Source organism: Myripristis murdjan, chromosome 15, assembly GCF_902150065.1.
Source record: "Myripristis murdjan chromosome 15, fMyrMur1.1, whole genome shotgun sequence".
Taxonomy (NCBI): domain Eukaryota; kingdom Metazoa; phylum Chordata; class Actinopteri; order Holocentriformes; family Holocentridae; genus Myripristis; species Myripristis murdjan.
This window is the reverse complement of record NC_043994.1, coordinates 30,558,078-30,575,285: the sequence shown is the minus strand read 5'-3', so window position 1 is coordinate 30,575,285 and position 17,208 is coordinate 30,558,078. Positions and strand designations below refer to the sequence as shown.

The following is a 17,208-nucleotide window of genomic DNA, read 5'->3' as shown; positions in this document are numbered from 1 at the left end:
TCGTAGGCTCCTTCACACACACACGCGCTGCCGACGCTCACACACTCTCAGATGAGGCAGGCTGCTCCGGCGTTAAAGCGGAGAACAGAGTGGAGAAAGGACCAATGGAGAAGGGCGACGACACAAAAAACAGGCAGGACATGCGCACAAGTCCGGAGTTTTATATCAAGAGCAAATGATGCAACAGCGGGCGAGATTGCCAGGGTCTCTGGCGGCGGGTCTCTGTGTTTCCCCTGCTGAATGAATGTGAGAACATATCAGGAAAGAAAGGATTTTTCCATGATCTTTCCTGGCATTTCTCCTTCACATGATCCTGTAGGCCGGTGGTGCCCGCAGTGTGGTCCGGGGACCACCAGGGGTCTTAAAGAGGCGCCCAAAGGGTCCCAGCAGGGAATAGTTTAATTTCACAGTTTAATTTACAACAAAACAACATTTATGGGTGTAACTAGTCCAGTCCTACAGATTTCATGTTCACCACTTATTATTTCCCCACATTTCTGCAATATAGTTAAATCAACTACAAAAAATCTCCTCCATACACAATATAAGTCCATGCAGTGACTTTATATCAAATGGAGGCCTGTGACGTGAAAATGATGGTGAGATTCTGCTCCTAGTTGCAGGAATATCTCCAAAATGAAGCTTATTCTACTGCTGCAATCATCTTCATTCACTCTGGAGACACATAGCAGCTAAATGCCTGAAATACAATGGATTTTTGTCATTAAAGATGGTGCAGCTTACGCCTTCACATAATATATGCTAGATGAGCCACCATTACTTGAAAAATCCACTCATTTGTCAAGGGGAAATGTGATTCCCAAAATTTCTCAATCAATGCTGCTGGTCTGGAGCATTTTGTGTATTCTTAAGGGTCCTTAAAGGCACCACGAAGGGTCTGTGCAGAACAGTGTGAGCATGGTGCCTAAGGAACCACATTTTGACCTTTAATGCAGCTTCTGTGTCTTTCAACATTGCCTTTCTTCACCTTTTATCATCCACGTTGATCTCTGCTAAATTACAGTCCAAGTACATTATGATGCATTACTGTAGTATTTATTGCAAAATTGGCAGCCTGCATTGCATAAAAACATCGCTTGAAAATACATTTTAGGGGTTTGCTAATTCTCCTGTTCACTCAGTTTATATGTATAGAAAAAACAACAACATGTGAAACCAGCTTTGGCCTTCAAGCAGGAACCAATCAGATGCTTGAACTTTGCACCAGGTTTTGTGTGAATAAAATGCATGTAACTGAGGTTCTGTTATCACATCACTCCTCCTTGTCAGAGCAGGGCTGGCTGTCAGCACCATGGCCAGCGCTTGGTGTCTCCTAGAGGGCGCTATAGAGTCTTTTTTTCCCCTTAGGTAACACTGCTGCTTGGTTACATGAACAGGCTGATGAAAAAAGCTTGAAGATTACTAGCTATTTACTCTTTAAAGACTTCAGCCAGGGGGTCCAAATTGTGAATTTCTTCTTTTTAATATATCACTGTTTTATACTGATGCATCTTTATTCGTTAACCAATAGTGATGAGTCCAAATGCAGTGCTGTGATTGGTTAATTGGACACCATGAGCTGTGTGTTGTGTTATCTTTGTTGATTTATGGTACATGTCAGCTGATATTATTGCAATAAACTCCTAAGACAACGCTGTGACTGGTGTTGACCTGTATGTGTTTAAATGGGCAGTCTGAGATGCAGCAATCAGGTAATACATTTAAAAGGACTTTACAGAAGCTCTAAGACAGGTAAATAAATACATTTCCATAGGGTCAATGTAAAGTTAGAAAGCAGAATGCACAAAACAACAACAATAAAACAACTGTCCTTGTTGAATGAGCCACTGATAAAACATGAACCATTAAATTTGCTCCTGCTTTTCCATTCTCAGGCCCAGCCGCACCTCCAGCTTTCCGCCACTAGATGGCGGTGTGATAAAGCGGATGTGTGAGTCGGGCCACAGACAGAGGATCCGGCTGAGCCACAACACGGTAGTAAACCACAGGATCATAATAAATACAGCCCGCTGAGGCTGGGGAGGTTTCTGCAGGCAGGCGCTGCCTCTGAGTTTCAGTGGAGCGCAGAGATTCAAAGCAGGCGGATATCAGTCTTGTAAGTTACTAATATTATTATTTATTATTTTTCAAATTATTGTCACACTAGAAATATTTATATTTTGACTCCCTTTTCAGCTGTTTTGCTCCTTAAGTATTTTTCTTATAATAATATTAAAATAACCCAAAATAGTACAATAATTACATTAATAATCACACCAGAATCATAATAATAATTATTATTAGTGGTTGTAGTAGTCATAGTAGTAGTAGTAATTTCCCAGTTTGGGATCAATAAAGTAAATCTATCTATCTAGTAGTAGTGGTGGTAGTGGTTGTAGTAGTAGTAGTAGTAGTAGTAGTAGTAGTAGTAGTAGAGGTAGTAGTAGTAGTAGTGGTAATGGTGATAGTAGTAGTAGTAGTAGAGGTAGTAGTAGTGGTAGTGGTGGTAGTAGTAGTAGTAGTAGTAGAGGTAGTAGTACTGGTAGTAGTAATAGTGGTAGTGGTGGTAGTAGTAGTAGTAGTAGAGGTAGTAGTACTGGTAGTAGTAGTAGTGGTAGTGGTGGTAGTAGTAGTAGTAGTAGAGGTAGTAGTACTGGTAGTAGTAATAGTGGCAGTGGTGGTAGTAGTAGTAGTAGTAGTAGCAGAGGTAGTAGTACTGGTAGAAGTAATAGTGGTAGTGGTGGTAGTAGTAGTAGTAGAGGTAGTAGTACTGGTAGTAGTAATAGTGGTAGTGGTGGTAGTAGTAGTAGTAGAGGTAGTAGTAGTTGTAGTGGTGGTGGTAATAGTAGTATTGGTGTTGCTATGATGATACTACTGGTACTACTAATACTAATAATAACAATAATATAGTGGCATTATTACTGTTATTATTATTATTATTATTATTATTATTATTATTATTATTGCATTTAAAATATATCTTCATGCCCTTTTTTTCTGTAACGGCACAATAAATACAACATGTTGAGCCTTGAGGTGGTTGATCTATTAAAACCAGTGTGACGGCTCTGTGGATTTTAGGGTACTGTCGTGGAGCAGAGGTGTGTGTGAGGTGTGTGTGAGGTGTGTGTGAGGTGTGTGTGAGGCGCGTGTGAGGAGTCACAGTCAGGCCAGCAGCAGGTTGAGGCTGCTGGAACAATGAGAGCAGGGCGCCGCAGCCCCGTCTGTCCTCGGTGACCTCAGCACGGCTGCAGCTAAGTTGAGCTAAACTTTCCCTTCCTCCACCAACAGAGACAGCCTGTCCCCCTTCCCCTCACAGCTGTGTGGCCTGGATGCTGGAAATAACCACCGGCCGGCGGATCAGGAGTCATGGCTGTTTAACAGTGGCAAATGCTGGCACTGAGCCGCTCTGAACTTAAAAAAAAAAAAAAAAAAAAAACAGAGGAGGACACAGGCTGAGCTTCACAATGGAGAGTACTGAACTGTCACCGAGAGAGAGGAGGCCGAGGAAAACACCAGCAGCTGCCGACCGAGCTGAGACTGGCTGACCGGAGCTCAGATTGATCTTTTAGTACAAATCTGATCTGGCTCAGGCAGCGCTGTCCGCCTCTGTGATTCAATTTAGTCTCAAACTTCAGTGTTGAAATCTTGTTTTTCTTCAAACAAGGTAAAAAAAAAAAAAAAAAAAAAGTCTGCCAGTGGGATGAGATATTCCCACTTGTTTCCACGGCAATTTCATTTGTTTCGGGAAATTTTCCAGGAACATGTATATATGTGTTGAAACAAGGCAGAATAAGGCAGATCAGCCACGAGGGATCAAGAAAATGACACTTGATTCAAGGAATTTCTGGAAATAAGAGGCGGTTATCTCATCACACTGGCAGAATTTTCAAATTTCATTTTAAGACAGAAGATGGGACTTAAATGACTTATGATGGAGGTTTTTAGTGATGTTATATTATTGTTGTTTGAGTGATTTTATATCTGTTGCAGAGTGACCGAGGCCACGCTGGCTGCCGTTAACCTGAGCTGACTTTGAGACTTCGGCTCCACGTGCATTATTTTATTTATAGTTTCTGTGATGAAATCTTCGTCCTAAGGCCCGCCCCGCTTTGTGAAGTAAACTGCGCTCCAGATTTTCTTGGATTTTAAATGGGACTCAAGGCTGTAGGCTGCAGATGATTGTGTCATTACTTTGTCCTTGTGCTGAAATAAAGAACATTATAACGCAGGGCCTTGAGAATTTATCTAAAAATGATCCCTAAACGTGTCTTGTCCTTCTTTAGACTAAGCGTGGGCCTGAGAGTCTTGTCTACCTTAAAGGAAGTGAAAATCTACAGTCTTCATTTAAACTCTTCATTGTTTTCTGGCATGAAATCTAAAGTTAAACTGCATATTGGCTCAAGTATAGACCACAGACTGTATGATATATTATACAGTCTATATATATTTCACAATCTGTGTATCTGAATGCCAGGAATACAACCCATACAGACCAAACTGTAGTTGCTGATAATGCTGTGTGTGTCAAAAATCAAGAATGTGCAAAGATCGCAAAATGAAGACACTGACATTGTGATTTTCACTCTTTACAGTTTATTGTATATATATATTTATATTTATATATATATATATATAAAACTACAAAAGTAAGACTGTCTCAAATTCATTGACGCCTGTCCATTTAACGCCTGTCCATTAATTTCATATATATGTATAAATATACACATACACACACGTATGTATATATTTATACATATACATATACATGTATATATTTTATCTACAGTCCACATTTGGATCCCAATACAGTGATCAGCTTGATAGTTTCTCTCTCTGTTAATCAGACAAGTGTGTTGGTGTTATATTGCATAGAAAAAGGCACAGCTCTGAGGTCTGTGAAAAATACAGCCTTCGTTTTCGGACAGAAGAGGGAGTCGACCTCGACTGCGATCAGTCAGTCCCGGCGGGTTGGAGCCCGCCGTCCGCTCGGACAGCGCTAAAACAGATTCATAACAAACACTGATCGAAAAAGTCTCAGGAGTTCGAATGTCGCTCAGACTATGTACATTACTTTTGGCATTGAAGCGTCTCTGACAGGCTTTGGGAGTCTTGACATCTGAAGTTGGAGACGGGTTTTTGAGTATTGCTGCATGAACCATTCGCCTTGCTTGCACACAAAACTGGAAAAACGATGAAACCGCTGAACAAAAGATTATGTATATCAGGTGTGCTGACTGCAAAAAGTCAAAAACGATAAGGAAGAAAGGAACAAACAAACAAGAAAAACAAGATAACATCACTACTTAATGTAAAAAAAAAAAAAAAAAAAAATGGCTTCCAACATAACTCCATACTCAGAGTACATTCCTATCTGAAGCGGAGTACATTCCTACCACACATTCTGTACACACATTTACAATCCAAATGTTCACTTCACGTCAAAAATAAATATATTTACACAGGAGAGGAAGAAAAAAAAATCTGAATAAATAACTTCATTGACAAGCACTCCAAAATTCAAACGTGGTGGGAAACGACAGATGAAAAACAAAACGTAGAAAGGCTAATCGTCTACAAACGGTGTTAGCTGGTGCCGCTGCCGTGAATTCAGTCAGACGCGTGTCGGCCGCGCGGGGCGTTTACATGCACGCCGGAAAACCAACGACGTGCCTGGGAGCAGGTTTTTAACCCCGGCTGGGACTCGACTCGCTAGAAACACCATTTTTGCACGGAAATGCGGCGTTTCACCCGGTCGCAGCGCCGCGTCGGCAGACGGCTGCGTTATCAGTTACGATTCCTCGTGTTATCTGAGCACGATTAACCGTTTAAAGGAAAAATCCACCTAAAAACTCTTACACACGATGCACATGGCTTTGCTGGCCCCGTTTCGAAGTCCGGCTGCTGGACTTTGACTGCGTGACTGACCTGAAGACATGACGCGGCGTTCTTCTGTTCAGCAGCTACGACGGCGTTAAAATCAAAGTTTAACGGCCACAACCGGGACGCCAGCAGTGACCTCGGTTAAATCAAAATGCAGCTGCGAGACACGTTGTGGTTTTTCGGTAAAAGGAATGGAAGTCACGCAAGAAGCCGCTCGCTTAAGTCGGCTGAGGGAAAGTGGGTTCATGAAAAAAAAAAAAAAAAAAAAGGAAATCACACCTCATTATCACATTAGCACAAAATAACAAACGGCTGCATTGAACATTACAGGGTGATAACAGTGTAAGAGGGTCCACGGGGGATTTTTCCTTTAAGTTTTGATCCTTTCAACAGAGAGGCTGCATTGAAATACCATTGATTCAGAAGCTGCACGTTACAGCACAATGTGTGTGTGTGTGTGTGTTTTATATATTTCAACCATTTAAAAAAAACAAAAAAAAAACAAATAAAATCTCTGCTGCCTGTATTGAATCATGGTCCAGTAACGTCGAACAGTTGGCTGGTGTGACTTTTCTGTGAGGAGACGGTTTGTGGGTTTAGTGCCGCTCGTGTGTGTCCACCGCTGGGCCTTTGGTTTGTTTGGTTTTTGTTTGAATCCCAAATCTCACAGCAACAACAACAACCGGAGAACCGCCCCCTCAGTTCACAACATCTAAATGACATAATTAACTGCACATCAGAGTTTTGATTTTCGAAAAGCTCTGATCAATTCGACCAGGAGGCAAATAAAACAAAGCATCTGAGGAAAACAACAAAAACTTAACGAGGATGATCGGTTTGATGAAATAAATGTTACACAGCGTTAATCCAACATCTTGTTTCTTTCTTAATGTCATAATTATTACATGGACAGAGATCACCGAATTCATGTAGCGCTGTAGCTCCTTATCAAATCTGTGAATGGCTGCGGATTGAATTTCAGCTTTCTCTCTGGAATGTCATAATTACGACATTAACAGGAAACGAGGTGTTGCATTAACGTCGGGTGACCTGCATCACATTAAAGGGAAACTGATTACGTCAGAAGGATTGTTATACTCACAACTGCAAATTGTGGCAATGCTAACATTATTACATCGACTACATTAAGGAAAATTAGGTCACTGCTTAGTAAAAGGCCCAGCGGTGGACAGCATGCCGTGCTGCGTGGTCTGTCAGGGTTAAAAAAATAATAATAATAATAATAAAAAAAACCGAATGCATGAGTTTCTCGTCTTGGATGCTGCAGTTACCAATTACTTTATGGTTTCTTTTTGTGCCAGAAAGCATGCATAGTGAGCCTTTGTGCGCTTGCTGTGCAGGAGAGCGGTGTTTTGAAACAACAGAGCCTTTTGCACGGCTGCAGGATCAGGTTTACTCCCTGGTTTGGGTTTCCCTGCACCGTGGAAATCCACATTCAAATGATCCATTAGGAAGATTTAGGCCTCCTATTGTTATGTGTGTGTGTGTGTGTGTGTGTGTGTGTGTGTGTGTGTGTGAAACATCCACAACGCAGCACGATGTACAGCACTGAAATTTGGCTTGCAATAGGGCTTTAACGTCTGGATTTCCAATGCGAATATGTGTTGAACATTGTACAAATGCTATATCGTCATTTATTAATTCTGTTGAAACAAAACCGTGAAGTGATAAAATTATATGACGAGGAGAAAAGTCCAATTTTCCTTTCTGTTCGTCAGTTTGAGTCGCTCTGCTGCCGCGACGTTTTCCTCCCTGCACTTTCTGACAGCTGAAATTGATTTAGAGTCCAAAGTGAATAAGTTTGAAAGTGATTTTTTCTTTTTTTTTTTTTTTCCCCCTTCAGAGCGATGTGTTTGGAGGCTGAAGGCTCTTGCTTGGTTTGGACTTTGCGGATCGTCTGCGACCATCCGACCGGCAGGAGAGAGAGAGAGAGAGAGAGAGTGAGAGAGGGAGAGAGTGAGAGAGAGAGAGAGAGAGAGTTAGTGAAGCTGCTGCCGCTTCCAATGTAAACAAGTCAGGCTTTCCTGTGGGTGTAGCTCATTTGAATTCTGCTGTTACTGAAGCATGATAACCAGTCCATATGACCGAGCTCATGTAAAATAGCATTCGGCACAGTTATGCGCCTGCCAGTAAGCAAAGGGGAATAGAAAAAAAAAGAAAGAAAGAAATAGACTCGAATTCGTAAGAAAACACATTTCATCCTAAAAAAAAACAAAAACAAAAACGGGGCTTTGAATGAAAGAGCGAGCGTCGTTCTTCAGAGGTTTCCCTGAAGCCTTAATTACATAGCCGAGCTAATATGAAGCATGTCGGTAAAACATAAGATACCTTAACTTTTATGCTTGCTTTACAAATAAAACATAACACCTGTAATAGGAGAAGGATTAAATAACGAGCAATTATTATTTGATCATCAGAAATTATCTTACTTAATAATAATAATAATAACAGTTTCAATACAATACAATAAATTAAAAAAGAAAAAAAGAAAAAAAAACAGAACATTGAGGGAGTGACCTCTCTAGGCTGTTTAAAGTGAAAAGAAGAAGAAGAAGAAGAAAAAACAACATAAAGACACATAAAGTACTGTAAAGACAGGAATTGAATAAGTGGTCATTTTGAAAGGCACTCGTCTGCTAAAAGCCATGAATTCAGTGTGTGTGTGTGTGTGTGTGTGTGTGAGTGTGTGTCTTTGTTTCCCGGTTACTTCACTTCCATTCTCTGGAAAGGCGAGCACAGTGCATGCACAGTGTTGTGTAGTAGTAGTTGTAGTTGTAGTAGTACTGAATGACATCACCATTGATGCTTACAATTACCGACCTTTTAAAGGAGTATAAAAACAAACAAACAAACAAACAAACAAACAAACAAAAACATAACACAACAACCACAAAAAACTTTTTTTAAAATCGACCCCGAAGTTTCATTCCAGTCTGTTCTCCCCTGGATGAAAAAAAAAAAAAAAAAGTCTCTACGAGCGCGAGGCGTCGGCGTCCAGGAGTCACGAGCCCACCAGCACCTCCATGATGTGGTCCAGTTCTGTCAGGTCAATCTTAAAAGGCTGATTGGCTGAAACCTGGGGGGCGGGGCCGCTGTACGGCGACGCCAGCGATTTGAGGAGGTCGTCGGCCGTCACCACCGGCGGCAGCTTGGCGAGGTTGCCGCCCGCCGCCGCCGCCGCCGCCGCCGCACCCACGGCCCCCGCCGTTGTACACGGGTCAAAGTCATACATGGACGTGTCGATGTCGGCGAACAGGACGTCGTCCAGCGCCAAGTCCGAGAGGAACCCCGAGGGCGAGGAGGAGGAGGGCGGCGAGGAGGGGGAGGAGGTAATGTCTACCAGGACACCGGGGGGCAGCGCGGGCAGGGCGTCCATCGGCCGAACCTCGGCACAGCGGCTTTCCGCCAGCAAGACGCCAGCCGCCTCTGATTTAGCGCCCGCGGTCCTGCTGTCTCTGGCGGCGCCCGCGGGGCTCAGGGGGAGGGGCGCTAAGTGGGCGTGCTGGGCGAGCGGTGAGGGAGCCGGGGAGGTAGTCGTGGTAGCAGCGTTCGCTGCTGCTGTCCTTGTTATGGCTGTGGGCGGGCCCAACTCCATGTCACTCAGAGCGGAAGGGAAGTCGTTATTGGACAAGGCAGGCACGGGGACCCTGGGGGCCGCCTGGGTGAGGAGGGCCGACGGCGGCGGCAGAGGAGGCGCCGGGGGAGGCGACAGAGGAGGAGTGGGTGGGGACGAAGCGCAGAAGGCCGAATCGCCACCGCTGTCCTCCTCCAGCAGCGAGGCCGGCGTGAGGCAGGCCTCCAGGGGGGCGGGGCCGACCCCCAGAGGGGCGGGGCAAGCCCCCAGAGGGGCGGGGCAGGCCTGGGACGCCTGGCAGGCAGGAGGCACCAGGGGGTGGGGCGAAGGCGGCGGGGCAATGGCTGGCATCAGCAGCGCCGAAGGCTGGGACAGCTGGGCCGTCGCCGACAGGACGCCGAAGGAGGGCGGGGCCTCGCGGAAGCCCTCGTCCATGGGGTCGTCGGGCGGCGGCGAGGGCGGCAGCAACAGCGGCCGCAGGGAGCCCTCCTGCTTGAGTTCGTCTTGGATGCGGCGCAGCATGTTGTTGATGAGCACGCGGCGCTCCAGGCTGGGCTCGCCCAGCGGCCGCTGGCTGTACAGCTTCATGAGCGAGATGTTGAAGATGGTCTGGCGCTGCAGCGTGTACGACACCTTGGACAGGCCGTCCGGACCCACGCCGAGGCCGCCGCCCACCGACGCCACCGCCGACGCCAGCGCTTTGCCTTCCAGCCCCTCTTCATCCTCGTCCAGCTTCCGCTTCGCACCTTTACCGAACATATATCTGAAAACAGAAGAGCAGAGACGGTGAGGTTACATCTGTAACTTTACTGCCCACCTGAGCGTTTGATTAGTCGATCAACAGAAAATTAATCGATCACAGTTTTGATAACTGATGGTTTCAGGCACTGATCAAGATACCAGCTGTTTCCTGACCGGAGCTTCACTCAGATCACTGAGAGCTTCAGACTGTCATATCTTTATCAAATTAATACTTTGACAACAACCATTTTTTGACGTCCTGGCTTCCTTGACTTTCCATAACACCACTTCCACAACCTAAAAATGTTCTTCCGCACTGAATTATTAATGTTTTTTAAATCCGAAAAAAAAAAAACGGGCGGAAAAAAAAAAAAAAAATCAGTCCATGTGATGCGTTTTATATTAGGACTTTACAGTCAGTGTTGTATAACTGCTGCTTGGAGAGTGTGGAGAGCTGAGCTGCTGCACCTGCTGGAGATCTTTACTGACTGCACATTTCCATGTGCAACAGAAATGTGCAGTTTCAACTGCCCAGGAATCGAACCCCGGCAAGAAGACATTAACCGCTCTGCTGCTGGGGTTTGGTGATTTAGTATCTAGGGCTGTAGTCTGTCAGTCGACTGGTCGATTTATTGGTCGATGCGTTCTTGGTCGACCAAAATCTGATTGGTCGATTATTTGCCGTGTTCATTTGATCAGGAGTAAAGCACTAAGTGCTGATGGGGGTGTTTTCAGAACAGCCTGTTTCCCAGGTAACAGTCTGTCTGCAGAACACCCCCCTTGTTCTCACAGTTTTGGATTAGCCCAACCCACTGGAGACAGACAGGTGGGCCTGTATGTTCTGAACTGAAGACAAAATTAGGTTTGGTTTTCTGAATATTTGCTTAATTAAGAACGTTTAATGAACATTTAGTCTGAATGCAAATGCAAACTTGGCAAACAGTTTACGTATCACAGCTCAACGCCCAACATGACATATCACCTAAATACAGTAAGCTGACATGTCTGTGTTAGGTTACTCCGTCAGTTTGGAGTATAAACATCAGAATTGGCATATTTATAAGTTTTAGTCTAATAATCGTTTTACAGAAATCATAGGCTGTGATGTTGCGTAGGTGCACGTGATGTTGCGTAGGTGCACGTGATGCAGCGTGTCAGAGCCGAGCGACTCCAGTGTGTCACTCAGTGCAAAATAATTAGGTCAAAAACGATTTCATATACTGCAAATACTAGTTGTTTATGTTTATTTATAATTCATTTAGGCGGACGAGGCTACCAAGTAGGCTACTGCCCAGTTAGTTCATCTAAAAATACTAACTTTTTTTTTTTTGTATTCTCACCGCCCCCCGATTAGTCGACTTTTGGTGGAAATTTCAGAACTTCAGTCAGAAGACTTTCTTTGGTTGACTACAGCCCTATTAGTATTAATGTATAATAAAAATTAGTACAGATATGCATTTATGTATTTGCTGTTTATTTTTACTACACAAAGGTAGCATGGCACTCTGCATGCAGGAGGCTGCTGCAGCCTGCACCTACAGAGCCAAAGTTTAAGGGAATGCTTCAAAGCCTCACGTTTTCGAAACATTTTGGGGAGAAAAATTTTATGAATATTTCACGGTGGTATTATTTATGAACTCGTTCTGCTGGAACCAGTACTGCATCCGTCAGGTTTACCAAATGTGCCCCCCCCCCCACCCCCATGTTAAACTGGTTCCTGCGCCCATGAAGCTGAAACACGTGGAGACTGAAGAAGCTGCTAAACGGCAATAGGGGATTAAAAAAGAAAAAAAAAAAAAAAAAAAAAATTACACTGAAACCAAGAGCAGCTGTAAGGGGAGCTTCACCACTGCAACACACTGACACACACACACACACACACACACACACACACATGCATGCACACAGTAAGTTATGTAATACCACAGGATCATAGGCCAGATTTACAGCCCAGCCCCCCTCCCCCCTTCCCCTCCCGCCATATTGGAACAGTACATTGAGTTACTTACTGAGGGGGGTTGGGGGAGGTGTGTGTGGGGGGGTGGGGCTGGTGGGTGAGAGATATACAGTAGGACAGGAAAGAGAGAGAGAGAGAGAGAGAGAGAGAGTGAGAGAGAGAGAGAGAGAGAGAGAGAGAGAGAGAGAGAGATGCCACGACGACAAAGCCACAGTTTATTCCCTGAACCAAAATCCATTTTCTAATCGCAACACAGATCGATTTTTCTGTCTTATCTGGCTGTCAAAATACTGCAAACATAACAGAAGAAAAGAAAAGAGAAAGGCAAATAAATTAAAAAAGGAAGAGAAAAGGAGAAAAGACAGCAAGAAAGCAAGAAAGAGAGAAAGAGAGAGAGAGAGAGAGAGAGAGAGAGAGAGAAAGAGAGCAGGCATCGCTGCGGTCTAATCCAGGCTGACAGGCTCACGCAGCCAGTCGCTGTCTGCACACACACACACACACACACACACACACACTGCGCATGCGTCTGTGCACACACACACACACACACACACACACACACACAGGAAGTGCAAGCTGCAGGGCCAGTCACCACGACTGGTTGGTTGCCATGACAAACAGAGTCAGCTGGGAATTCACCCAACGAGATGACAAAGAACGGGAGGAGGAGGAGGAGGAGGAGAAATGAGGGGAGGAGGAAAAAGAGCAGGAGGAGGAGGAGGAGGAGGAAAGATGGAGGCTGGTTCAAATCCCCGGACCGGCTGGAGAAATGTGGGAGGGGAAAAGTGAACGAGTGACGCTCTCCTCCTCCTCCTCCCTCCTCCTCCTCCTCGTCCAGCGACTGCCGACGTGCCCCGGAGCAAAGCGCTGAACCCCGACTGCTCCTCCGTGTCACCGCGTTGCCTAGCAACCACGTCTGCCTCCATCATGGAGGAACATTAGAGCGCTGATGTCTAAATATAAAACAACTGGGCAAGAAGGAGGAGAAAAAAAAAAAAAGGAGACTGGGAGTGCACTTAGCCGCCGAGATGAAAGACAGACTCGGGACAGGAGGAGCCGCTCGCACTCAATCTGTCGCAACACCAAATGATGTCAATACGCATCACGGGCCAGAATACATGAATCATGACACGAGCTGCAATTTATTCGGATGTAGTAAACACAAACAAGATTTCCATCCAAATGATGTTTGTACTTTGTAATAATTCCTTTTCTCTCCAGGGAGCCAATCACATCGCTGGAAACATCTGCAGCTTCGAAAAAAAAAACAAACAAAAAAAAAACACAATTCTGCAGTGATACTTTTTTAAAAAAATGTTACATTATATCACGGTTGTATCAAATCGTAACTCTTGTATCATTTTTATAAAAAGAAAAAGCAGAAACACTAAGCTGACCACAGCGACGACAAGAAAAGTTGATCTGGTGCAAAAAAAAAAAGGTTCCTCAGGTTTAACGGCATCGTCTCTGTGTGGTGCTGCAAAGAACCACGCGAAGGAACCCTTAATATTCAGACTGCGGCTCATATTCCTTCCACCTTCTTATTTTTATTGATTTATTTTTTATTTCGGATGCCCCTCAGTTGTTGCTTCACTTCCTGTGCAGCAGGAAAGAGCGACAGGACGGCCGGGGTCGACGACGGCAAGCGGAGGAGATCTGCGATGCAGGACGCAGGTCGGATCGTGACGGTGACGTGTGGCGGGGGAACGGCGGCGGCGGCGGCAAAACGCACTTTGATTTATGTGAAAATGTCATGAATGAGAGCGTTTCAGAGGCGCATTTTGATGCATTTTGGTCGAGTTGCGATTGTGACTTTCACTTCGGTTCGTGAGGTTTTTTTTTTCCTAGATGTTTCTCAACTTGTGAGGAAGATGGGGGGGTTGGGGTGGGGGTGGGGGGATTGAGAGAGAGAGGGGGGCAGACTGAGAGAGAGAGAGAGAGAGAGAGAGAGAGAGAGAGAGAGAGAGACAGAGAGAGAGAGAGAGAGAGAGAGAGAGAGGGTTTCAAAGGAGTTTGCGGCTGTGTGATTGAGGGCTGAAACAGCTGCGCATGTGTGACTCACCGACTCATGGCGAGTGTACACACACACACACACACACACACACACACACACACACACACAGTCAGTATGCAGGACTGACATACCAGAGGTGCCCCACCCCTTAAATTCCACTTCATTATCCTCCTCTTCCCTTTGCTTCTCCTCCACCTCTTCTCCTCTCTCTTCTCCTCAGCCCTCTGTCTTTCTTTCTTTCTTTCTTTCTTTCTTTCGCCTCTTTCTTTTCTGTCGTCTCTCCACGTCTTCACCCACCGACTCCGCTGACTTTGCCAAAGTTCACGGGCCCAGAGACATCCTCAGTGCCATTTAAACCAGATATGAACGTACACACACACACACACACACACACACGCACACACACACACACACACACACACAGGCCGGCCAGACAAAACAACCGGAAGAAAAAGGAGAAAACACGGCCGATAAAACAGCGGAGGAGTAAAACTGACTAAAGTGAAACAGAGCCGCGTTCCTGATTCAAGGTCACGGCGTCGGCAGGACGGACGGACGGAGCGCGCCTCGTGCCGCTCGCCTCGTGCCGCACGCCGCACGCCGCTCGCCGCGCCGCACGCCGCTCGCTGCAGACGCCTCGTAAAGCTCAGAAATGTCTTTAAAGTCTCTGTGAAGACGGGGGTTTTCCATGACGAGGACACGGCACAGCGTCTCTGCGGAAAAAGGCAACAGGTCCCAGATCAGTGTGGACGAGAGCCGGGACCCTTCATCACTGAACCGGCAGGGACGGTGGCTCTGAAGGGCCACACCAACACCGGCACTTAGACCGGAGCTCAAGCTAGACACTGAATCTGACCACGGCTCCAAAAACACGCAATGTTTCCTCACGATGTTTTATTCCTACAACCGTGTGAAAAGTACCAGAGTTTTAAAAATGGGACCACAGAACTTGAGTTAAAGCAGAACAGACTTTCCTCCTCAAATCAACGCAGCACAGCGGTCGGAGCGGCGGCCATTTTTGTGCCGTTTCATCCCGCGGGGAGAGTCCTGCGGCCGCCGCTCCGGGATGACCGGCTGCTGGGAACTTTAACTTTTATTACAGTTTGTTTGCTGCTGCTGACCGTGAGCAAGCGGCCCCAGCACATCACGCCCCCTCAGGTCTGAACCGAGCGTGACACGCTTTACTGCACAATGTGATGATGGGCGGCGTCGCCTAGCAACCAACCACAATCGCCATTTTATTCTGAACCGGACGAATGACCACGGCAAACAGTTCAGCGACTGTTCTGCTCCATTCAGGTTCTATGAATGGGACACTCAAACTCAAGATACTACGACTGCTACTACTACTACTACTACTGCTACTACTACTGTATTCAGAATCAGAAATACTTTATTGATCCCTGAGGGGAAATTAGGTGAGTTGCAGTTGCAAAGAAAACATTATAAGCATCTGTGACATTATAAGAAATAGGAAAAAAATATCAGAAATATAAAAATACGCGCATCAGGAGTGCATTATGTAGGAATATGTGCATTAATCCTTTTATTATTGCTACTACTACCGCTGGTACTACAACTACTACTTCTGCTGTTGATGCTACTACTACTGCTGCTACTACTGCTAGTACTCCTACTGTTACTACACTGCTGCAAGTATTACTACCACTAGTTCTATTGCTACCTCTACAACTACTATTGTATTATTGCTACTAGTACTACAACTACTACTTCTACTCTTTACGCTGCTACTACTACTACTATTGCACCTATTACTGTTATTAGTACTATTGCTACTGCTGCTACTGTTACTACTACCAGTATTGCTGTATTATTGTCCCTGCTGCAACTAGTACTGCTGCTGCTTGTGCTACTACTGCTACTACCATTACTACTGCTGCTAATACTGCTAAAACTTCTACAAATATTATTATTGATAATGATAATGATAACACACTTATGTGGAATTGGCTGCTGATCAGTTCCACAGTAAATAATCGACGCCGCTGCAGAGATCAGAGGTGGAACTGGACCGGATGTTTCACAAAAGGCCGATATCGGCTCGGCGGCTGCAGTTATTCCTTACTCGATGCGAGGGATATTTTGTGATGCATTCCGCTGCCGGAGAGCTGCCCTCTCTGCCTCGCATGCTATCCGCCGATTCTCGCAGCAAAAAAAAAAACAAGCAGCCGAGGCCAAACAAATCACAATCAATAACCGAGAGAGCTCAGTGGCTTCCGGCATTGTGCTTTGACCGATGCAGCGCCGTCTAATCTGTGGAGGAGAGCTTCAGGTGCAGCAGCGCTCGCTGAAAAGGATCTGCGCTCTGAGGATTTCCCTGAAATATCACCAAACATCCTGCAACAAACCCAGCAGCCAAACACAGACTGTGCTACCTCCAAACAAATTCCACTGGACTACACTTCTTTTTTCCCTCTCTCTCTCTCTCTGTCTCTCTCAGATGTCTATAAAAATCAGGCCCACACATGCTAGCCGGCTAGAGGTTGGAAATCATTTTCAGACTGAGCAGATTTGCTGAATGTGAGGGAGAGAAAAAAAAAACGAAGTGCAAGAAGACGAAGACGAAAAAACTGCCAAGCTGTATATGCGATCCACAGAGTTGTAACCTTGTCTCCTCGTCTGCAAAGAGAAAAGGCAAGGATTAGCTGCAACCGATAAGGACACAATGCCGCACAACAGAAGCAAAATCTGAAATTTGATCTCCGGCAGAAGGGCCTACTTGTGGCAACGTGTGTGTTTAGATAAGATTAGATTAAACTTCAACAATCGCCTGGGGGAAACTCTGTTGCAGCAGCGAAATAATAAAATACAGCGAGAGAATAAGAGAATATGAATGAGATTATCAACAAAAGGAGGCCAGTGAGTATAAAATATAAAAATATATGTCAATTACACTCCAAGAAACACATTAAGTTGTAATATATGAGTGAGAAGTATGAAATAAATCATATGTTGGAGTGAAAAATTTAAAAATATCATGGTTTTAGGGTTTGGGAG

The 17,208-nt window shown here is 45.2% G+C and overlaps 1 protein-coding gene across 2 annotated transcripts in view; it reads right to left on the bottom strand.

Moving 5' to 3' along the window:
* Window positions 1-8,424: 8,424 nt before the first annotated feature.
* sertad2b (SERTA domain containing 2b) overlaps window positions 8,425-17,208 on the bottom strand; it is a 42,835-nt gene continuing 34,051 nt past the window's right edge. For both annotated transcript variants that reach the window (XM_030070198.1, XM_030070199.1), the window contains exon 2: window positions 8,425-10,241. In XM_030070198.1, coding sequence (XP_029926058.1) covers window positions 8,906-10,237 — 1,332 coding nt within the window. In that variant the 5' untranslated portion in view covers window positions 10,238-10,241 and the 3' untranslated portion in view covers window positions 8,425-8,905. The remainder of the gene's footprint in view (window positions 10,242-17,208) is intronic.